The 25682-nt window shown below is 41.1% G+C and overlaps 1 protein-coding gene across 2 annotated transcripts in view; it reads right to left on the reverse strand.

Moving 5' to 3' along the window:
- The window catches only part of KLHDC10 (kelch domain containing 10), a 59484-nt gene that overhangs the window by 22832 nt on the left and 10970 nt on the right, over positions 1-25682 (reverse strand). The window contains exons 2-5 of one of the 2 annotated variants that reach the window (XM_075857528.1): positions 23285-23377; positions 15772-15993; positions 7461-7615; positions 1037-1185 (exon numbers count right to left, since the gene is read on the reverse strand). In XM_075857528.1, coding sequence (XP_075713643.1) covers positions 1037-1185; positions 7461-7615; positions 15772-15993; positions 23285-23377 — 619 coding nt within the window. The remainder of the gene's footprint in view (positions 1-1036; positions 1186-7460; positions 7616-15771; positions 15994-23284; positions 23378-25682) is intronic. The other variant, XM_075857530.1, reaches the window with a different exon arrangement.

Below are 25682 nucleotides of genomic sequence, written 5' to 3' on the forward strand. Positions count from 1 at the left end.
GGTGTTTAAAAAAAATATCAAGGGGTGCAATAGAACCTGCTGGCTTTTTTTAAGGACATCTAACAAATGTTCTAAAAATGAGGGGTTTGTCCTGGTGACAGATTCCTTTTAGGATGTTGGTGTTACAAAATATCAACCTGAACTTGAAGCCCCAGACTGCTGTAGGCATTACAGGAGTAAGACCCTTCTAATTTCTAGGAGAAAAGGCAAGGAAACACCCATACAGAAATCATACCTTTTTGCAAAATCAAAAGCTTCTGCTCTTTAGAAATTTTGATTTTCCACATATATAGCCCAACCATCAAATTGGGGAAAAATATAGAAAGCCGTAAATTTTACCCCATTTGTACTAGAAGGCAACAGTAAGGTTAAAAAGAAGCCCATATAATTTGGAGATAATTTACAGAACACATTCGAAACCAGCATGTACCGGATATCTCGTACTAGTAGTAGAAACTATCGCAAAGTAGATTGGGGCAATCCGGAGAATTCAAGTTCTTTCAAATTGTTAGGTACTCCTTCCGAGTTGCATTTTAGAATTTGTGCATGTTAGCACTGTTATACCATGAATATGCATACATCATTTTCTATAGACATACGTGGGAAACTAGCCAACTAAAAGGCCCCGTTTACACAGGCCAATGATGGGCGAACGAGTGGTCTTATGAACGCTCCTTCCCAATAATTACCATGTGTTAACAGAGCAACGATCAGCCAATGAATGAGCAAACGCTCGTTCATCGGCTGATTGTATCCTTTATGCAGCACTTAATATTATCGTTCCTAATCATTGCCCTACGTAAACAGGCATACGTGCTGCCGATATGATGGAAATGTACGGGGACGAATGATCAGTAATGTATGGGGACATGCCATCGAACCGTGATCACTTCTCCTTATGAAAGGAGCCAACGAGTGCCAATCATCGAGTTGTCTCGTTGATGGGCGCTCGCTTTCATGGTCCATATAGGGATATGTGAAAGGACTAAGTTTTGTTTTTTTAACTAATTTACATGATTAAGATAAAGAAAGTTACCTTTCCTCTGGTAAGTCACAAGGTGGGTTGTTTGGCTTAAGCTGTACCCATTCTCTCGTAGAAAGGTCTAGTCGATGTAGGTCTGTACTGTATATATAGCCAGTTGTTCCTCCAAATACATATAGGAAGCCATTTATAATTGCCATTGCCTAAATGAAATACGCAAAAAAATGAACCTTCATGCAATTGAACCCTATAAACTTTTAACATGTATTTTTTAATTTGTTGGTCTACTGTACATTTTCCTTCTGTATACAGGGATTAAAATGCAGAAAAAATATTGAAGCTTAATTAGATCATTACAATTTTATTGCATTAGTAACTGCAGGAGATAGAGCTAGAAGTAAATTACAAATAAACATTCAGGCAAGATCACATTACAATGAACATACTGCAAACCCTCTAACCGTTCTGGATTCAGCGGGACAGTCCCGGATTCCGTGCTGTGTGCCGCTGTCCTGGGCAGCCGGTGGCATGTCCCAGATTCAACGGCATCTGCATGGTGAAGCAGGGAGCCGTCAGTTAGGAGTGGCTCGGCACAGACAGGCAAGATGCAGTGACGTCATCACGCCTATCTGTGCCGAGCCACTCATAACACTGAACAAAGGAGCAGAGGATTCTCCTCCACTCGTTCTGGGAACGGGGCTAGATATATACTTTTATTTAATTAGGCACTATTGAGGTATTATACTGTATGGGGGCAGCTTTTTGGCATTATACTGTTTGGGAGGAACTATGGGACCATTATACTGTGCGGTGGCAACTTTACTGAGCGGGGGGCAGCTATGGGTCATACTCTGGGGAGGCACTATGGGAGTATGATACTGTGTGGGCTGAACTGGGTGTGTATGGGCAAGGTTAAAAGTGTGGCTTAGAGAAAAATCCGTTGTCCCTCTTAGCTTTAACTGATGAACAATATCATACCTCTCAACTGCCAAGTATTGCAGAGTCACAACTCATCGGCCAAGGTTAACGCTGCAAATAAAATCTATATACTCGATATCCATCATCTTGAAAAAGTGTTTTTTGTTGTTTTTTTAAATGATTTAACCTTGCATAAGCTCATTAACAGAGCACCAATAGTGCTGCCACTTTAATATACATAAATCTCATACAGAGAATGGAGAACTAGCAATACAATGCTGCTAGTTATGTGGAGTAAATCCATTGAAACTTTTGTACACCATGAACACCTACAACATATTCATGTGTTTGAAGAAAAAAATAAATAAATAAAACAAAAAAAGGGGAGGATTTCAAGTTGCTGTTTGTAAGTCAATGTATGCAAATGTAGCTAAATAGGAATAAGTATATTCCCATAAATAGTAGGCTTGACATGTGTAAACAATATGGAGACTGAAGTAATAACAATTTTGCTATTAGAAAATTAATATTCTTGCTCCAAAAGGTCTCCTTTTTCTAGATTTAGCACCAACAACATGAATGGCAGAGGGAACAAGTTATTGTTTATCTAGGAATATTTTAAACTCCTAAGGCCTCATTCCTACGACAGGGTTTCCCGGCCGGGTGCCGGCCGTTCATAAATCGGCCGGCACCCGGCTGCATTAGGAATAATAGACCCCTAATGGGGCTATTCACACGACCGATTTTTTGACGGCCGGGAAAACAGGCCGTCAAAAAATAGGCCATGCTCTATTTTCGGCCGGGTACCCGGCCGCCCGGCTCCCATAGAAGCCTATGGGGCCGGGTAATACACGGCCATCACCGGAATGTGTCCTGAGTGATGGCCGGGTTTTCCGTCGCTTTCGCTCCATCTCCTACTCCTCACAGCGCAGAGTGCATGTGAGGAGGAGGAGTTGATGCCATTCGGACGAATGGCATCGCTGTACACTGTGTGACAGGGCCGGGGTGTACAGCAGGTGGAAGGGAACGCTGCGCTGGCTCCCTTCCCCTGCTTGTTTTAAAAGCGCCCTGGCCCGGCGACACCTTCCATGGCACCGCTAGCAGCTGCTGCGGCTGCTACTACTGTAGCGACGCCACTATAGCAGAGCAGGGAGGTATCTCCCCGCTCTGCTATGTGCTAGCCGCACTTTAGCTCCTTGAAGGAGCGGAATCCCCGTGTTTTCGGGGATTCCGCTCCTGGACAGAGCGCTTGATGTCTCTGTCCATATCTGGGCAGTGACATCAGACGAAACTCCTGAAGCGGAAATCCCCGAACACATGGGGATTCCCCTTCAGGAGTTGCCGCTGAAGTCACTGTCCAGATCTGCCCGGCCCGGAACGGATGCAAAACGGCCGATTTTACCGGCCGACACTCGGGCGGGACCCTGTCGTTTGAATCCCGCCTTAATGCGAGGCACATGGAGGTTCAAAATTCATCATACCATGTGCCTCACATCAGAAAATGGAAGGACTTTTATTTTAATATTATTGTTGGCAAAGTATCGTTTTGGTATCGAGAATCGCAATACTACACTAAGTATCGGTATCAAAGTCCAAATTCTGGTGTCGTGACATCCCTACTGTGAACTATTTAAATGTTTAGAAATATATTTGTGTTACTTAAACGCCTATTAATATTACAGTTCAGCACTGGCGCTAACCGTCTTTTTCTTGCGTCGCCACATTCTGAGAACCATAACTATTTTTCTGTCAATTTAGCGATGTGACGGATTATTTTTTTGCGGGGCAAGTTGGAGTTTTTACTGATAACATTTTTGGGGTACATGTGACTTTGATCACTAATTTCTTTTTTATATATATATATATATATATATATATATATATATATATATATATATATATATATATATATATATATATATATATATATATTTTATTTTTTTTTTTTTTTTATTTTTTTTTATTTTTTTCTAGAGCTAAGGGGACCAAAAAAAAAAAACAAAACTAAAACAACGCTATATGGTGATAGTTCAGACTCCTACGGACGCGGCGATACCAGTTATGTTAGATTCTTTTTAACATATCTTTAGGCGGAAAAAAAGGGAAATTTTTTTTTTTTTAACTTAGTATAAAATAAAAAAATTGAAAAAACTGCCCCCAAAATAAAAAAATAAAAAAAAAAAGGCTTTAAACTAGAGGCTTTTTTTTTCTCCCTCATTGATTCTAGTGAGAGATCAGAAACTGCTCCAAGAGTGAGCTTGAAGTTCCCACCCCCTCCCACAAGTGGTCAAAAGCCACCCAGAATAGTAATAATAAATTTAAAAAAAAAAAAAAAAAAAGAAGAAGTGGGAAAGCCTCAGATTGAGATCAATGTGTAGAGACTTGGGGCGTTTTTTTGTTGCAGATTTCAATGCAGTTTCCACGTACAAATCCGTGCCAAAAAACGCTGTGTGAACTGACACCAATAGTTTTGACTTTCACAGATGCGGCAATACCAATTTTTATTGTGTACATATTTTTGTGAAAACAGGGATAAAATTTTTTTTTTTATAAAAAGGTTTACTTTTTTATTCCCTCTAGGGGACTTCACCATGTGATCATTATATTTTCTCTACTATTAAGCCCTTCTGACAATCTTTAACCCCATCCCGTCGTAAACAACTTTCATATTTTCATTTTTTTCCTCCCCACTTTCCAAAAGCCATAACTTTTTCATTTTTCCATCGATCTAGGCTGTATTTTTGCGGGACGAGTTGTAGTTTTTCGTAGCGCCATATGATTAGGAAACAGGGGAAAAAATGTTGTGGGGTAGACAATAAAAGCTATTCCGCCATTGTTTTTTGCGCTTCGTTTTTTACGGAATTCACCGTGCAATTAAAACAACATCTTAACTTTATTGTGCGGGTCAATACCATTACCAAATACATATAGTTTTTTCGATGTTTTACTACTTTTACAAGGAAAAAAACTAAGTGTAAAAAAATAACATTTATTTTGTGTCGCCAAATTCTGAGAGCCATAACTTTTATTTTTCCGTTGATTAAGTGGTATGAGGGCTTATTTTTGTGTGGGATAAGCTGTAGTTTTTAATGCTACCATTTTGGGGTACATGCGAGGCTTCGATTACTTTTTGTTCCATTTTTCGTGGGAGATGAGGTGACATAAAAAATGTAAACGCCAGAATTACTATTTTTTTTGATCGTTCACCGTGCGGGTTATATAATGATATATTGTAATAGTTCAGACTTTCACGGATGCGGTGATACCATTTGTGTTTATTTATTTCTCTTACAATGCTCTAGGGGGAAAATGTTTTTTTTTTTTTTTTAAACGGAATATTTTATTTTACATAAAAACAAAAAACAACTTTATTTTACTGATTTTTTTTTTATTAGTCCCCCTAGGGGACTTCAACCAGTGATCGTTTGATCGCTTGCACTATATACTGCAATACTAATGTATTGCAGTATATATAGTCTGACAGGCTTCCATTAACTGCCAGAGGCAGGGCTTAATAGGCGCAGAAAGATGGCAGACCTGGGGGCCTTCATTAGGCCCCCATGCTGCCATAGCAACCATCGCCACCCCGCCATTGCATTGCGTGGGGCGCTAGGAGCTGCTAGAGGGGGTCGTCCCCTCTTTCTAACGATTTAAACGCCGCGGTGGCTATTGACTGCGGCATTTAACGGGTTAAACGAGCTCGTTACTGTGAAGTGTTGGCTGTAACATACAGCCGACACCCGCATTGTATGGAGTGGGCTCAGCCCGTTCCATACTTCCCCTATCCGGCTAGGACATACAGCCATACGTCAAAATGTCGGGAAGGGGTTAATAGTGGATCACAGAAGGAAGACCTGAAGGCCCCCAGCTGCCATGGCAAAAAAACAAAAAACAGCATCCCCCATTTTTATCATGCAAAGAAGGGGCATAAGGGGATAGCAGGAGCCGCCTCCCTCTGTATAAGTACTCAGACGCTATTGACCGCAGCAGTTGAGCAGTTGCAGGCGGGTGTCAGCAGTATGAAACAGTCCACACCTGCTGGGTATTGTTTAGGCTCAGTTGCCTCTCGCCATATTGTGATGTACGGAGGAGGTCACTAAGAGATTAACCCCTTAATGACCGGGCCATTTTGCGCGTTAATGACCAAGGATTATTTCTTGTTTTTTCACGGTCGCATTCCAAGAGTCATAACTTTTTTTTTATTCCGTCGACATAGCCGTATGAGGGCTTGTTTTTTGCGGGACGAGTTGTATTTTGTAATTGTACAATTTTTAGATGCTTATAATATATTGATTAAGTTTTATTAACTTTATTTTAGGAGAGTATTGAAAATAAGCAGCTATTCCAGCATTAATTTTCACGTTATAAATTTACGCCGTTTACTATGCAGCGTAAATAACATGTTAACTTTATTCTATGGGTCGGCACGATTACGGGGATACCAAATATCTAAAGGTTTTATATGTTTTTCCTACGTTTGCACAATAAAAAGCCTTTTAGAAAAAAATTACTTGTTTTTGCATCGCCGCATTCCAACAGCCGTAACGTTTTTATTTTTCCGTCGACGTGGCCGTATGTGGGCTTGATTTTTGCGGGCCAATGTGTAGTTTTCATTAGTACTATTTTGGGGTAGATAGGACTTGTAGATTAACTTTTATTTTTTATGGGGGGGAATGGGAGAAAAGAGAATTTTGCCGTTGTTTTTTTCGTTTTCTTTGGACGCCGTTCATCCGGCAGTTTAATTAATGTGTTCATTTTATTGGTCAAGTTGTTACGATCGCGGGGATACCATATATGTGTATGTGTGATTTGTTTCGACACTTACTAAATAAAACCACTTTTTGGGCCAAAAAAGTAGTTTTATTTGACTTTGACTGTAATTTATTTTATTTTTTTTCACAAACTTTATTTAACTGATTGACATTTTTTTTTTAAGTCCCATCAGGACACTTCACTATGCGATCTGTTGATCGCATATATAATGCTTTGGTATACTTAGTATACCGAAGCATTATTGCCTGTCAGTGTAAAACTGACAGGCAACCTATTAGGTCATGCCTCTGGCATCGCCTAACAGGCATTTGCTGAAGACAGACCTGGGGGTCTTTGTTAGACCCCCGGCTGTCATGGAAACCCGACGGCGACCCCCGATTTGTTTGCGGGGGCGCCGATCGGGTGACAGAGGGAGCTCCCTCCCTCTGTCAAACACATTAGATGCCGCTGTCACTATTGACAGCGGCATTTAATGGGTTAAACTGCCGGAATCGGAGCGTGCTTCGATTCCGGCAGTTGCAGCAGGAGCCAGGCTGTGTATAACAGCCGTGCTCCTGCCGCTGATCGCATGGGTACTCGGTCAGTACCCGCGCCATCACAGGACGGATATATCCGTCCTCCTGCGCGAACTAGCAGCTGCTGAGGACGGATATATCCGTCCTTCGGCGTTAAGGAGTTAATGGAAAGATTAGGTAAATATTAACAGGTTGATAATTCCACCAATGAAGTTAAAACTTCTAAAGCCATTAGCTGTAACATATCCATACACAGGTAAAGTGAAACACACCTGGCCATAAATGCGGTTGGGTTTCTTGCCGTCACAGTTTAGCTTTTCCCATCTCTTATATTTCACATTACAGACATGAACTTCGTTACCATTGCTCTCACCAAATGGGATGCCAGTGCCTCCAAACACCAGGAGATTGTAGCCATGTAAAACCACTGCAATGTAATAAAGAAAAACACAGAAGATCATTCACTAAACATTAGCCGAGACCCCTTGCCAAATAGCATTTAACCTATTGACCACAAAGACTTACGATTGGAAAAACATGGCCACTTTCTTCCAAAAACAGTGCACATCTGTCCACAGGTTGGAAGTGGCATTGCAGCTCAGCCCCATTTAATTCAAACCACAATAAAAAAATAAAGTAAAAACACGCACACACACTATGGACAGGTAGATGTGGAGCTATTTCTGGAAGAAAGCAGCAATGTTTTATTAACCCGGGACAATCATTTTTGTTTTGTACAATGTTTTATTGAGCTTTCAGTGTAATACGTTTACAAACCTTTATAAATGTCAAACATAAGTGAACAGAGGTAAGCTACCCAATGGAGATAAAACAAAGTTTAACAATATTATATTTATATTGTATCCACCATGATAGGAAGATGTAAATAAATACAAAAAACTGGTTGGACCTTTAACCACTTCCCTCTTTAGCCACTTTTGACCTTCCTGACAGAGCCTCATTTTTCAAATCTGACATGTTTCACTTTATGTGGTAATAACTCTGGAATGCTTTCACCTATCCAAGCGATTCTGAGATTGTTTTCTCGTGACACATTGGACTTTATGTTACTGGCAAAATTAGCTCGATATGTTCAGTATTTAATCGTGAAAAACACCAAAATGTAGCGAAAAATTGCAAAAATTAGCATTTTTCTCAATTTAAATGTATTTAGTGGATTTAGTGTTTTTGGACTTTGCAAAGGCATTTGACACTGTCCCCCATAGACGCCTAATGGGTAAATTAAGGACTATAGGTTTAGAAAATATAGTTTGTAATTGGATTGAGAATTGGCTCAAGGACCGTATCCAGAGAGTTGTGGTCAATGATTCCTTCTCTGAATGGTCACCGGTTATAAGTGGTGTACCCCAGGGTTCAGTGCTGGGACCACTATTATTCAACTTATTTATTAATGATATAGAGGATGGGATTAATAGCACTATTTCTATTTTTGCAGATGACACCAAGCTATGTAATATAGTTCAGACTATGGAAGATGTTCATGAATTACAGGCAGATTTAAACAAACTAAGTGTTTGGGCGTCCACTTGGCAGATGAAGTTTAATGTAGATAAATGTAAAGTTATGCATCTGGGTACCAACAACCTGCATGCATCATATGTCCTAGGGGGCGCTACACTGGCGGATTCACTTGTTGAGAAGGATCTGGGTGTACTTGTAAATCATAAACTCAATAACAGCATGCAGTGTCAATCAGCTGCTTCAAAGGCCAGCAGGATATTGTCGTGTATTAAAAGAGGCATGGACTCACGGGACAGGGATGTAATAATGCCACTTTACAAAGCATTAGTGAGGCCTCATCTAGAATATGCAGTTCAGTTCTGGGCTCCAGTTCATAGAAAGGATGCCCTGGAGTTGGAAAAAATACAAAGAAGAGCAACGCAGCTAATAAGGGGCATGGAGAATTTAAGTTATGAGGAAAGATTGAAAGAATTAAACCTATTTAGCCTTGAAAAAAGACGACTAAGGGGGGACATGATTAACTTATATAAATATATTAATGGCACATACAAAAAATATGGTGAAATCCTGTTCCATGTCCATGTTCCTCAAAAAACAAGGGGGCACTCCCTCCGTCTGGAGAAAAAAAGGTTCAAGCTGCAGAGGCGACAAGGCTTCTTTACAGTGAGAACTGTGAATCTATGGAATAGCCTACCGCAGGAGCTGGTCACAGCAGGGACAGTAGATGGCTTTAAAAAAGGGTTAGATAATTTCCTAGAACAAAAAAATATTAGCTCCTATGTGTAGAAATTTTTCCTTCCCTATTCCCTTCCCTTGGTTGAACTTGATGGACATGTGTCTTTTTTTCAGCCGTACTAACTATGTAACTATGTAACTATCTGCTTGTAAGACAGGCAGTCATAACACACAAAATTGTTGCTAATTAGCATCCCCCATATGTCTACTTTAGATTGGCATCGTTTTTTGAACATCCTTTTATTTTTCTATGACCTCACAAGGCTTAGAACTTTAGCAGCAATTTCTCACATTTTCAAGAAAATGTCAAAAGGCCATTTTTACAGGGGCCAGTTCAGTTGTGAAGTGGCTTTGAGGGCCTTATATATTAGAAACCCCCAAAAAGTCACCCCATTTTAAAAACTTCACCCCTCAAAGTATTCAAAACCGCATTTAGAAAATGTCTTAACCCTTTACACATGTCACAGGAATTAAAGCAAAGTAGAGGTGAAATTGACAAATTTAATATTTTTTTGCAGAAATAAATTTTTAGTACAATTTTTTTTATAACACAGAAGGTTTTACCAGAGAAATGCAACTCAATATTTGTTGCCCAGTTTCTGCAGTTTTAGGAAATATCCCACATGTGGCCGTAGCGTGCTACTGGACTGAAGCATCGGCCTCAGAAGCAAAGGAACACCTAGTGGATTTTGGGGCCTTATTTTTGTTAGAATATATTTTAGGCACCATGTCAGGTTTGAAGGGCTCTTGCAGTGACAAAACAGTAAAAATCCCCCAAAAGTGACCCCATCTGGGAAACTACACACCTCAAGGAAATTATCTAGGGATACAGTGAACATTTTGACCGCACAGGTTTTTTACAGAAATTATTGGAAGTAGGCCGTGAAAATTAAAATCAACATTTCTTCAAAGAAAATGTAGGTTTAGCGATTTTTTTTCCTCATTTCCACAAGGACTAAAGGAGAAAAAGCATCGCAAAATTTGTAAAGCAATTTCTCCAGAGTAAAACAATACCCCACATGTGGTAATAAACGGTTGTTTGAAGACACGGCAGGGCTGAGAAGGGAAAGAGCGCTATTTGGCTTTTGGAGCTCAAGTTTAGCAGGAATGGTTTGCGGAGGCCATGTCACATTTACGAAGTCCCTGAGGAGACAAAACAGTGGAAACCCCACACAAGTGACCCCATTTTGGAGACTACACCCATTGAGGAAATTATCTAGGGGTATAGTGAGCGTTTTGACCCAACAGGTTTTTTGCATAAATTATTGGAAGTAGGCCCTGAAAATGACAATCTAAATTTTTTCAAAAGAAAATGTAGGTTTAGCTTATTTTTACTCATTTCCACAAGGACTGAAGGAGAAAAAGCACCACAAAATTTGTAAAGCAATTTCTCCCAAGTAAAACAATGCCCCACATGTGGTAATAAACGGCTGTTTGGAGACACGGCTTGGCTTAGAAGGGAAAGAGCGCTATTTGGCTTTTGGAGATCACATTGAGCAAGAATGGTTTGCGGCGGCCATGTCACATTTGCAAAGCCCCTGAGGGGAAAAAACAATGAAAACGCCCAAAAAGTTACACCATTTAGGAAACTACACCTCTTGAGGAATTCATCTAGGGGCGTAGTGAGCATTTTGACCGCACAGATGTTTCATAGAATTTATTAGAATTGGGCAGTGAAAATAAAAACAATCCTTTTTCTTCAATAAGACGTAGCTTTAGCGCAAATTTTTTCATTTTCGCAACAAATAAAAGGAAAAAAAAAAGAACCCAACATTTGTAAAGCAATTTCTCCCGAGTACGGTAATACCCCCATATGTGGTCATAAACTGCTGTTTGGGCACACGGCAGGGCTCAGAAGGGAAGGACCGCCATTTGGAGTGCAGATGTTGCTGGATTGGTTTCTGGGCGCCTGTGGGCCCAAACCAGTGGAAACCCCCCAGAAGTGACCGAATTTTGGAAACTACACCCCTCAATGCATTTACCTAGGGGTGTAGTGAGCATGTTAACCGTGCAGGTGTTTTGTAGAAATTAGTGTGAACTCGATGTTGCAGAGTGAAAATGGGATTTTTTCCACAGATATGTGGACAATATGTGGTGCCCGGCTTGTGCCACCATAACAAGACAGCTCTCTAATTATTATGCTGGGTTTCCTGGCTTTAGAAACACCCTACATGTGGCCCTAATCTCTTGCCTGGACAGTCGACCAGGCTCAGGAGTGAAAGCGTACCATGTAAAATTGAGGCCTAATTTGGCGATTTACAAAGTATTGGTTCACAACTGCATAGGCTCAGATGTGAAATAATAAAAATAAACCCCTGGGAAGTGACCCCATTATGGAAACTGCACCCCTCAAGGCATTTATTAAGGGGTGTAGTGAGCATTTTCACCCCACAGGTCTTTTCCATAAATGAATGCGCTGTGGATGGTGCAAATTAAACATTTATATTTTTCCCTAGATATGCCATTCAGTGGCAAATATGTCGTGCCCAGCTTATGCCACTGGAGACACACACCCCAAAAATTGCTAAAAGGGTTCTCCCGGGTATGACGGTGCCATATATGTCGAAGGAAACTGCTGTTTGGGGACGCTGTAGGGTTCAGATGGGAGGAAACGCCATTTGGCTTTTGGAGCGTGGATTTTGCTTGGTAGTAGTGTTGTTTGGAGTCTTACTGGTGTTTCCGTTTATAATGTAGGGCATATGTAAGCCGGGCGGAGTATATAAGGGGCATAGTCAGGTGGTATAATAATGGGGTAAAAAAAAAAATAAAAAATAAAAATCCATAGATGTGTGTTACGCTGTGACACAATCATTTCTGCACAGGCCGGTGTCGCACTGATATATGGCGTCCTTTCTTATCCCCCTTTTGGTCCACACTCCGCGCCTTTGTAGTTTGGGGAATTTTGCTAGGAAGTGTTGTCCTGGTATAATACGGGCACCGTCGCTTCCAGCGGATATGTTTGGGCTCTCCCTTTCCTGGTTCCCTAATTTTAGGTCCTTGATAAATCGCCTCTTCAAACAGAAGAAATGTTCCCCTCGGGCACAACTGCATATTTTTCGATTTCCTGACTTATTGGAGCCATAACTAATTTTATTTTTCATAGACGTAGCGGTATGAGGGCTGGTTTGTTGCGGGACGAGCTGTAGTTATTGTTGGTACCATTTTGGGGTACATGCAACTTTTTGATCACCTTTTATCCTATTTTTTGGGATGCCAGGTAAACAAAAAACCGCAATTCTGGCACAGCTTTTTTCGTGTTTTTTTTATACAGCGTTCACCATGCGTTATAAATTACATGTTAACTTTATTCTGCGGGTCAGTACGATTCCGGCGATACCTAATTTATAGCACTTTTTTATGTTTTACAACTTTTTGCACAATAAAATTACTTTTGTAAAAAGAATGTATGTCGCCAAGTTGTGAGAACCATAACTTCAATTTTTTTTGTCGACCGAGTTGTATGAGGGCTTGTTTTTTGCGGGACGAGCTATCGTTTTTATAGGTACTATTTTTGGATACGTGCGACTTTTGATCACTTTTTATTCTAACATTTGTAGGGCAAAGGGACTAAAAAACAGAAACGTTTTTTACGCTGTTCACCGCGTGCAATAAATAATATAATATTTTGATACCTCAGGTCGTTACGGTCGTGGCGATACCAAATACATATGGTTTATTATTAATTTTCAATAATAAAGGACTTGATAAGAGTAAAAGGGGGATTGTGTTTTATTTGATTACTTGAAACTTTTATTGTTTTCAAACTTTTATTATTTGCACTTTTTTTTACACTTTTTTATACTTTTTTTTACACTTTTTCTCAAGTCCCACTAGGGGACTTGAAGGTCCAACGGTCTGATTTTTTTTTTTCTAATACATTGCACTACCTATGTAGTGCAATGTATTAGATCTGTCAGTCATTCACTGACAGCAAGCCGATTAGGCTTCGCCTCCCGGCGGGGCCTAAATCGGCTTCCGTAATGGCAGAGCAGGAGACCATTGTGTCTCCTGTTGCCATAACAGCAGTCGCCAGTCCTGATTGCCTGTCAGGGCTGGCGATCTGCTAGTAACCGCTACTATGAAGCAATCGCTTTCGATTGCTGCATCGAAGGGGTTAACGGCAGGGATCGGAGCTAGCTCCGGTTCCTGCCGTTACAGGTGGATGTCAGCTGTACAGTACAGCTGACTTCCACCGCTGATGACGCCGGATCAGCTCCTGACCCGGCGCCATCTTGCCGGCAGCTACGGAAGCCGATCAGGCTCCGCCGCCGGGCGGATCTTGACCGACTTCGGTGCTAGGGAGACCGGGAGGCCAGTATTTGGCCTCCGGTTGCCATTGCAGCCACCGGAACCCCGGCAATTTCATTACTGGGGTTCCGATGAGCTGCAAACACCTTAAGTGCAGCGATCGCGTTTGAGCGCTGCACTTAAGGGGTTATTGGCGGGGATCGAAGCTAATTTCGGTCCCCGCCGTTACAGCCGGATGTCAGCTGTAAGATACAGCTGAGATCCGGTGATGATGGCACCGGCTCAGCTTCTGAGCCGGTCCCAAACATTCGGCTTACATGTACGGAAAGATGCGGGAAGTCAATGCTTTCCATGACGTACATTTACGGCAAATGTCGGGAAGGGGTTAAAGACTGAGCTTAAATTGGGTACGTGGGGAGAAGCGGTACGGTGGAGTTTAATAATGAGTGGAACAGGAAATGTAAAGCATTCTGTCCTAGCTAGAATGAGAGGACCTGTGCAACCACTTTATGAAATCTGCTACGTGTGTGGGTACCAATTCTACGCCATTTTAAGACTAGGAGACCACTGTTTTATTGACATTTTTCTATCTAATGTATCGGAGTACAGACTCATTAGAAAGTCTACGTAACCGTATTATGATACATCGGCTTTCCGGAAAAAGTCGGACACGAAGCGGCTGAGCACTCACACGTGCGCTCCTGCCACTTCGTTTCGTGATTGGGGGGCTCTCAGTTCTCGTGCCCCCACCAATCAAAGCTACGGACATGTCAGAACTTTGTCAAACGTTTAGTTACCCTTTAAGGCGCACCTCTAGTGAAAAATGTAAAATGGACAGTGTTCTTAGATCCTCATGTACAGTACATCACGTAACACATTTCTGATAAATCACACTAGCTATAATTCTGCGCAGGAAATCCACAGAGGATTACAATACCAGCCACATGGATGAGATTTTAACAAATCCCATCCACGTGCTAAAGAACATTTTCTGCACAGAAATCAGAGAAAGCTGCGGGTTTTCAAATCCGCAACATGCTCATTCCGTTATGGATGTTCACAGTGGATGCCACACTTTTCATTATAGAAGGGGTGAAATCTGCTACATGTGTGGGAACCCATTCTACGCCAGGGTCCGTATAGAGTGGACATAACAAATCCGAAATAAGTCTTAAGCGTCATCCTGGACAAGCAGTAGGTCACACCCACTTACAAACTGCTCTAAATTATTGCGCAGAGTAACTAGAAAGCAGACTAAAACACTTTACAGCAAAATGCATTAAAAAAAAAGGGGCAGCAAAGACATTGATACATGTGGGCCTACATATTTATAAAGCGAATGTGGCAGCTAATATTGAAACTCAAAAGACAAGACAGGGCCCCTATATATATATATATATATATATATACACACACACATACGATCACTGTCCAGATTGGTCTTCTGATATGCTAAACTCCAAATTATTCTCAATACCAAAAACACAAGGAGATTATAGTGGGACTTGACTATGTACACCTTCGAAAGTGATTACTTTTTATTTTTTTAATAAAAACCCTCAGTGTGTTTGGTGCAACTTTCAAATTAGTTTTTGTTAAAAATTATTTTTAGTTTGAGATACAGCTGCTTTGAATCCTGTATACAGAGCAACTGTATCATGCGCGAAGACCTGAATCTGTCAGGTTCAGTGTCAGCGGGTCCTGCATGTCTCCGACACGTAGGATCCACCTGTAATCTATTACATCTAACTTATGAACTTTGATACGCAGGATCCACATGTTATCCATCACATCTGACACGCAGGACCCGCTGACACTGAATCCATCCATCCCTGGGCCAGACGGGTACAGGATTCAGAGAAACAATACAGCTGCTCTGTATACATAATATAGAGCAGCTGTATCTCAAAAAGTAAAAATAATTTTATTAAAAAGTCATTTGAAAGTCTCACCACGCACACAGATTAGATAGATCTCTCTATTTTGAAGGTGTACATCGCCTTTTAGATGAATAATGATGCAAATTTTAACTAAACCTTAGTGTACCCATAAGAGTTTCCTAGCACATCTTATATACCCATGCACAAGACCACACATGTACAGCTTTTCAATACTCACATGACATAGATGCAAGTTCTCTTGGCATGTACCCATCTGTCCCCATTTGGTGCCATGTACCAGTAGCAAAATGATATCGCCAGAGCTCTCTAAAGAGAGGGTAATCTTCATTTTCTGGGCCACCCGATTCATCATAGTCCGGATTGTATCCACCAAATACATATAAATTAGTGTTATCAGCCACACATCGGTGCCCACTTCTTGCAGGAGGTGACCTGCGACCTGTAAATACAAGTACCAATAGAGGTTCATAAACAAGGGAAAAGGCACAAACTAATGAAGAGCAAATAGTCACAGTGAACATGTACATTCCTACAAGGAATAAAGCTGAAGGAGGACATCAAAATGAGTATTTGTGTAGTAAACCAAGCATTTATGTGACATCTGCCTGCCCTCGGAGCCTCTGCTGCACCACCAGTGTATCTGGGGGCTGATCACTTTAAAGGGAAGGTGTCACCATTTTTATTTTTTTTAATCATATTGCTTTTAATATGATAACAAATTGTATTTATTTATATTCTTGTGTTCTGCTTTTTACTTCTCTATGGGGGCTGCCATTTTTTTTCCATCTCTGTATGTGTTGATTAACGACACATACAGAGATGGAATACGGCACATACAACCCCATAGAGAATGCGAACGGGAGCCGTTCCATTCCCTATAGCGTACGCCGTCTGTGTGGGAACTGCGCATGCGCCGCTCCCGCACAGACCAAAATGAAGCTCGTTCGCAGAGTGAAATCCGGCGCCATTTTCTTGTGGACCGGAAGCCGCTGCCGGACAGCAAGATGACGACTTCCGGACGCGGCTTCCGGCCATATTTTCAAGGAAGCGAAGACGCAAGTAATAGGAGCGGAGGTGGCAGGAGCAGGTAAGCTTTAAAAGCCCTTTCACATGGGTCAATGATCGGGCAAACAAGCGTTCATATGAACTCTTGCTCCCCATCACTGCCCTATCGACCCCAGCTTCTTTCACTGCACACACAGCGTGATTGTGCAGTGAAATAAGCTGGGCTGGAACAATGAGAAGTGTATGACACCGATTGGTCGCTGATTGGTCAGCATCATACACCCCTCTGTTGGTAAAAAAAAAGTAAAAACACGCCCAGTTGTCTATTAAGAAACTCATTAGCATAAATCTAAACTAGCTCATAACTTGCTCAAAAATGATCGTTTTTTTTTTCAAAATAAAAACCACTGCAGTTATCTACATTACAGCGCCGATCAGATTATGTAGGAGAGATGGCACTTATAATCTGCTGACAGAGCCTCTAACTATTGAGCTTCAGCTGAAGTCTATGTAGTACTACAAAAAGTCAGGGGTAGCCCTGGCCTAAATTTACACCGAGTTCGGAGGTAGTATGGAACGGAAATTCCATAGCATTCAGTACAATGCAAGCTTTCTTAATGTCAATTTGGGATTTCATACAAAATTTAAAACACAGCAAAAACATCAGTTTGTACCATTTTGGCAATAACTGTAAATATAAGCCCTTTTATATAAGCAGAAACTCATAACTATTTTTTCCCCCCAGAATGCATAAAAAGAGTGAGCGAGTGAGTGTATACACACATACATACAGAATTTAAAATTAATATATTTCAAGTAATACATACTTCCTGCGGATGTGTCATACATGTCCCTCGTGGGAAAACTCCTTTAAGGGTATGTCCCGACGAAGCGGCACTTATACACCCACGATGCGGTCCAAAAGCCTTGCCGCCATGCTGTTTGGTGCAATTGAAATTGCTGCGGCCATTTATTATTACACACATTAAGCCCACACTATCCTGCAGGTAAATATCAGTTTTACCCACAGCAACCTGAGAAGCGCGCTGAACAGGATGCTGGCGCAACTACCGGCCACGTCAATGCCACTCCGTAGGGCCTTACCCATGTAATTAGAATACCATTTGATCACTAGGAGCCCTACAGGTACACACACGCCGTAGTCCCAAAAAACTAAACTTCAAAAAGTTTATAGGGAATGTACACAGATGCATTAGCCTACAAACTCCAAAAATATCCCAGACGTACAAGAAAAAAAAAAAAAACGCTCTTTATACTTCAAAGCCGGACCTTTATCCTGTGTAGTCTTATGAATAAATATGTGTCATCCACTAGTACACACTGAAGAGATTAGGTGGAAGTAGGGCTGAGCGATTCTGCAAAAAATGTAAATCTAAATTTTTTTTTCAACCGTAAGGGCGATTTTCTATTTGAATCCCGATTTTCTTATTACGGTTAAATAAACGGAAAAAAGATACCAAGAGAGAATTGAATAAATTATTTTCTTGATATAAATAACTAAATATTGCTATAATAATTTTACATAACTTCACCTCTGCAAATACAATTGGAAAAATGTATATCTAATAGATTATAACTTCTGTTTTCCCTGGAAGGGAACAGGTTAACAATCTATAATCAATGATGCGCTGTGCGCGCTAACATCCCTCTCTGCCCGTCACCACCTCAGTCGGTCTTTCGACATTGCAGGCGAGAGCAGTGTAAATTGCAGCAGGGCCAGGCAGATCACGCTGAGCGGGCCCTTTGGGGAGAGATTCCATTACAGTCTCTTAAGCGTAAAAAGGACCCTGTGCAAAATCGGCCCCATGATGAGGCTTCCGGATTCACACGATTGAGAATGGGCTGTGGAAAACGCTCTGTGTGTCTGCCAGATTTTCCATCCCGACCATGGTACATGTGAAGGGGACTCCTGGCATCATAGTCATTTAGGCTACATTCACAAGACGGCGAAAAAAAAATGGCCATTAAAAACGGATCAACTGTTCATATTTCTTGGCCATTTTGTATCAGTGTGTCTCCAAATTTTCAGTCTGTCTGTTTTTCACAGCCGTTAAAAAAAAAACAACAAAAAAAAACAAAAAACATGGATTTAATTTGTCAGGGTTTTCCCAGTCTCAACCCCTGAAAACGCCACAGCACCCACTGTAGATCGCACCACTGCTTCTCCCTCTAGGAGCGGTACACCCCGGCCAGAGCATCGGCAACGCTCTGGCCGGGGATTCCGCTCCCTGAGGGAGCTACAGTGGCGCTATCTACAGGGGGTGTGGCACTATACTAGGAGTCCCTGCTTCCCCATATAACTGCTATTTCCTAATGTATCATTTTGTTCAGTACAGAACAGTAGTTCTGTGGGGAAGCAGGGACTCTTCGCATCATATACGACTACAATGCCAGGAGCCCCGTTCACATGTACCGTGGTCGGGCCGGGAAATCCAGCCGACACATGGACCGATCGCGGGCACGTGAAATGGTAGAGGCAGAGCTGGGACAGAACAGGGTGAATATGAGGTGAAGAGACAGATAGGCTGAGCTTCCACTTGCTGTAAGGCACCACTAGGGAATAGATTCAACGAATCTGTTAAAAAAAAAAAGGATAGTCAGTGGCCTTGCGAGCTAATGAATTCAATTATCGCCCAGCCCTAGGCGGAGGTTCTTTAAGATGCATAACTATAGCACTGCTTAATCCACAGAAAACTAGAAATCAGATATAGTAAACACCAAACCAGAAAGAAATTACTCCAAAGTATCATGCAAGTGTGTGATTTCATCAGCCAAGATAAGCACTCACAAAAAAAAAAAACAAGCAGGTAACTTACATAATCTTACTCAAATACGTAAACATGCAAAATTGCAAGAAGAAAAAGATCCAAAACCAAAATAAATCAGACAAAAAAAGGCCTCTGAGAAGACATACGGGCTCGAACCACTGCCAGTCTATTGCCTGTACAGCTCTGACAAATATGTTAGCCCTATATAAATTAGGCTACGTTCGCACTGGCATCGTGGCTTCTGTTATACCGGTTCCATTACCTATATGGCAGACGGGTGATGATCTGATGGATCGGTTATGACGACAATTTTCCCCTCCCCATTGATTGGGTTTCACATTTTTATTGGCTATAATAAAATCAACATGCTATTCAATCATCAAAGAGCAGCGGAAAGCTGACGGAATTTAACGGATGTTACAAGATTCACTCCTACAGGTTCAAGGACCGTGCAGAGTATGCACTACTAGGGTGCACGGTGTTAAATTTGGCGTTTCAAGACCTTGCTTGAAACCATTTTTTATATACTGGGAAACCCTTAAAATGAAATGGAAACTGGACTTAAAATATAGCTACCTTATTCATTCTGCTTTGTTGCCTCTCCGTCATTTCCTGGTCAACTCATTTTACATGGTGAACACAATTATGTCACCATGAACGAAGTATCACTGCGGTGAGTGACCTTACGTTTGTCACTTCAAATTCACTTTTTAAACAAAAGAGGACCAGGCATCGACAGAGCAGCAATGTAGGAATAGAGAAGAATTATTAGGGCAAGTACGTTACAAAGTTGGTTTTATTTTAAGCACAAACCTCCAAATTTATAAACCCTATGAAGAAGTTCCACACTATCAGTAGAGAGCGATTTCCATAAAGAAAGCAATTCACGAATGCAGCACATCACAACAGACTCTATGGGGACAATTTATTACTAAGACTGGTGTTTCATACACCAGCCTTAATAGAAAGAAAAAACAGAGTAAAGGGACACTTCGGCCAAAACTAAACATATGCGCTCCATTATGGTATTCCATATGTCAGTGTCAAACCTAGTAGGGTTGTCACGATTGCAGAAATTGGACTTGGATATCAATACTTCGTGTAGTATTGCAATACTCGATACCAAGACCACGGGGGGGGGGGGGGGCGGACGGTACCGTCGTCACGGCATCACTGTCCATATATGGACAGTGTCAGGAGGAGGGAAGGAGTGTTTCTTTCTCTGCTGTGCCACGCAGCAGCGCCTTATAGGATCCTCCCTTTTCCCACTATCTCTCCATATTCTAACAAGCGGTGACCATTTGGTTTACCGGTTTGGATCCCGGCAGCAGCATTTGTGGATTTTCTTATCACCTTATCCAAGCACTACCTGGGTGAGCATAATAGTCTACGATTAACATTTCACCCTAACTCAATTGACCTGCACTATGTGGCGCCGTGCTTTTTGCTTTTCTGTTGACGATCCACTGGAGGCACGGCGTATGTACCCTGCACGGTGTGTGGCCTCACTGTTGGCGTTTACCTTGAATCTTCACATGATATAAGACCCAGGTAAACAGACCTTCACTAAAAAGTAGTTACGGTAAGTAACCCTGCTATAGTGAGATTTAAAATGTCTTCGCACACAGCATTATGGATCGCCGTGTTTCTTAGAACTACCACCTACGAGAAAGGGGCTTGTACTAGGTCCAAAACGGAAAGCAGGTGCTGTCTAAATATTATAAACCTCCTGCTAAATGACAGCAACACTCAAAATAATGATAAATTCAATGAACAGCTTTGTTACATAAAAAAAAATAGATAAAAATACATGAAAATGTAAGCATACCCACGATGAATGATTAAGGCCCCATGCATACGACAGTAATTTTGAATCAAAATACTGTGCCTTTATTTTCTATGGCCCATGAACACCTCCCCACATATTTACGGGACGGTGCCCGGGCTGTAGAAGTGACCCGCAAAAAAAAAAAAATAGGACATGACGTGCTCCTACACTTTATAATGGGAGAACGGCCCGCAAATGTGGGTGACAGGCCGTGATTACAGCTACGGCCGTTTGCAGGGGGCCTAAGCCCAAGTTCTATAATCAGATACAGAACATATAGAAAATGGAATGTGCAAATACTACAATCAATAAGCCACATAAGTATACTAGGACTGGAGTATGAAGTGCAAAATGCATAAAATAAGCCAATCAAATACCTAGATACAGGAGAAGTGGAACAAACAGTCCAAGGGGTAATACACAGCCCAACATGTGTTTCGCCCTGCTTCTTGTAGAATTTGCAATTTCGATCTTCTATATGTACTATATCTGATTGATTATAGACCATGGGGTTAATCCATCACGGCATGCTTACATTTTTATGTATTTATTGTGGTGTTTATGTAGTGTTTTTGGCCTCAGTTGCATCTTTTCATTGGGATAGAGGCCAGAAGAACACCATACCTGGAGCAGGATGCTTTTTTTTTTTTTTTTTTAAAGGCTTCACTATAAAAACGCTAGGAAAAAAAAAATAATAAATGCACATATACCCCCTAATAATCAAGCATTCTTTTAAGTTTTTTCATTTTTCTGCCAACACGACCACAAGGGTTTTCTATTCAGTCAATCCGGATTTGTAATTGACCCATTCAATTCTATCGGCCACGGACACCTTCCCATATATTTTACAAGTGTGTCCAGGCCATAGAAATTGCCCACAAAATTTTTTTTCTATTTTTTGCATTTTACGGATCGTGCTCCTATACTTATTACTGTGAGCATGGACAGCAAATGCGGGTGACACTCCACAGCCTGTCCATGCAGTATTTACTGACCGTAAATACTGCATGGTCATGTGCATGAGCCCTAAGGGGGCTATACAGCGGGGAACGTTTTTTCCTGATCCCGGATGCCAGTCACAGCGATACCAATTACGTTTAGTTTTAAGAAAAAATATATAAATTTTTCAGAATAAATAATTTTGTAGGGAGAAAAAGTGGGTTTTTCTGTTTTGTTTTTTTTTTTTTTAATTAAAAACATCATTCAGCTATTTTTTTTTATTAGTTGCACTATGGGACTTTACTATGCGATCATTTTTATAATACGGATTTGCTATTTGTTGCGGCTTTTACCTCCCCATTGAATTCAATAGGGAAAAACCAGGAACAAAAGCGTAACAATTGCACAGCATGAATAGACATGGTGCAGATTAAAAACAAAATTAAAAATAACTCACCGCAGGTCAATTTATGAACAATTTTTTGAGCGGATCTTTTCTGCAGCGTTTGGATGAGATTTGTTCAAATCTTATCTACTTTGCTGCTACTGCAATATTCTGTGGATTTTCCGCAATGAAACCTGTTGTGGAAAATCCGCAGCTAGCCCACCCAGTGTGAACATACCTTTATTGTAAAATAGATGTGTATGGCTTCTTCAGTTTTAGCTCCCAGACCTAAGCCTGAGATCACCTTGAAGACTATGTAGCGCTAATGGGAAAGCAAGGTCTATAAGAAACTCCCTGTCCATGAACTCTATCCCAATGATTTTCTGTTTATACGAATCTGAACACTGACACTAGCTTGGAAGTTAAAGAACCCGTGTATCTCGAGGCGAAACATGGTACCGTAAGGCCTATTCGTTTTTATGGGATTTACGGAAACAGCGTAGCTCAGCTGTTTTGGAATCCTGATTACCTTCACCGCCTAGATGCAGTGGCCGCCTCACAAGGCAGTAACGGAGTCGGGAACCCCCGATCATGAGATCGGTGCAGGTCCCAGAGCTGGGACCTGAATCTGTCAGACTTTTACATTAAGTAAAAAGTCAAGGAAACTATTGTTTTTATATATACAAAGTTTCTTGAAGTACAGAATAATAAAAATGTTAAAAAAAACAACAAAAAAAACACCAAACAGATAAACAACTATGCATGGCTGGTAATCATCACCCACCTTCTCTTAAAAACCTGCTAGGAATCCTGATGCTGGGACAGGACTGGGTGAAGAGTCGCCTAACGGGAAACCAGCGTACCTTCTTCTTAGAGCCTGTTACCACAATTACCAGCAATGAGTCAGACATACACAACACAAGGAATCAGACAGCATTAAGCAGCTGGCAAACACGGATAACATTACTTCTGCTGACAACGCCATAGGGCAACTGCTCACTATTGTAGTGAATAAACTAGGCCTCATTCAGGCAACTGGATTTGTACAATAAAAAACACCGCTTTTTTTTTTCTCACTAGAACAGTGTATTTTAGTGTGTAGTGCAACATTGTTTTTATTAAACTTTTTTTTTTTACTTTTTCAGACACAGCTGCTCTGTATCCGGAATATATAAAGGCTTTGTTGACATCTGCGTTGGGACTCAGTTCATGGGTTCTGTCAGACCTTTCCATCAGGGGAACCCATGAACGGAATGCAAACTGAAACAAACGGAAACCATAGGTTCCCGTTTGCATCACCATTGACATCAATGGTGACGGATCTGGTGCAAATGGTTTCCGTTTGTCACCGTTGTGTAAGGGTTCCGTTGTTTTGACAGAATCAAAACCGTAGCCGACAGCGCTATTCATTTTATCAAAACAACGGAAACCTTACACAACTGTGACAAACAGAAATAATTTGCGTCGGATCAGTCACCATTGAAATCAATGGTGATGCAAACGCAAACCTGTGAAAAGGTCCGACGGAACACATGAACGGAGTCCCAACGCAGAATTGAACGAAGCCTAACTAGTGCTGAAACCTTAATCCATCAGGTCAGCGGGACTTACTACGTTGGTGACAGCGGACCCTGCATGTCTGACTTGCAGGATCCATCTGTCATCGATTATATCTAAGCTCATAACTCAATTTTTTATTAAAAACAACAAAATTACAAAGTTGCACTAAACATTAATATGCACTGTTTTAGTAAATGGAAAAAAAACTTCAAAAGGTTTACATAGCCATTGAATTTTTAGTAGGTTTGTCCTTTCACACCAATAAGGTCCAATAATACCTTCTTACTGCCTTGAAATCTGAAAGTAATGAATATTATCCTGCAGGCCACAAGGTTTGAGTTTATTTTATTGGGCAATTCTCGATGAACAAGAAAACCTTTTAAATGGTGAGTATGCAGTATCTGTTGTCATATTCGGTGAGGTATATCACTAAATAGGCCGCAAGGCTGATCAGTGGGGGTCTGAGCACTGATCCTGAAAAGAATAGTGGCTGGTCACCATTCTAGGCCAGGTAAGAGGAGACAAAAGGAGGTTCAGAAACAGCTGAGTACACACCCCTATTTTTCTTAGGGGTCCAAGCAGTTGCCCACACACTGCACTGCCTTTTGTGAAAGTAACTTGTCTCCATCACTCCTCTTCTTAACAAGTCAACTATAGCAGCATTTACTCATAACCACAGGTGGAAAACAAGTCGTCCACCAGAATTTGGACTTCGATACCGATACTTTGTTTAGTATTGCAATTATCGATACCAAAACAATACTTTTCCAACAAAATAATATAAATATATATATATATATATATATATTATATATATATATATATATATAGTTCATTTTCTAATTTGAGGCACATGGTGTGATGTTTTTGGAACCTCCATGTACCTCACATTAATAGTAATTAACCCCATCATCTTTCTGAGTCATAATGGACAACAGGTACATGATGGGATTAATTACTATTAGGCCTGATTTACACGAGCGTGTGCGTTTCTGCGCACGCAAAAAACGCGGCGTTTTGCGTGCGCAAAAGGCACTTAGCTGCGTGTGTCATCAGTGTATGATGCGTGGCTGCGTGATTTTCGCGCAGCCGCCATCATTATGACACTCTGTTTGGATGTTTGTAAACAGAAAAGCACGTGGTGCTTTTCTGTTTACATTCAAAGTTTGACAGCTGTTGCGCGAACCACGCAGTTCGCACGGAAGTGCTTCCGTGCGGCATGCGTGGTTTTCACGCACCCATTGACTTCAATGGGTGCGTGATGCGCGAACAGCGCACAAAGAAAGGACATGTCGTGAGTTTTACGCAACGCACTCGCGCTGCGCAAAACTCACGCACTGTCTCATAGCCTAATATAGGTGCATACGACACGCGTGAAAAGCACGCGCGTATATTACGCTCGTGTAAATGATGCCTTAACGTGAGGCACTTGGAGGTTCACACAATTCACACCTCACATTAATAAGTGAAAGAAAGAAGTTATTTTATTTTTAAACAGCATACACATCTTAAACGACACTGAAATTTGTTGTGCAGGTTACTACAGTCGCGACAATACAAAATGTGTGTATATTTTATGTACTGAGACTTTAATTTAATGTTTAGTGTAAATAATGTGTATT

The sequence above is a fragment of the Rhinoderma darwinii genome, chromosome 3, assembly GCF_050947455.1.
Source record: "Rhinoderma darwinii isolate aRhiDar2 chromosome 3, aRhiDar2.hap1, whole genome shotgun sequence".
NCBI lineage: Eukaryota > Metazoa > Chordata > Amphibia > Anura > Rhinodermatidae > Rhinoderma > Rhinoderma darwinii.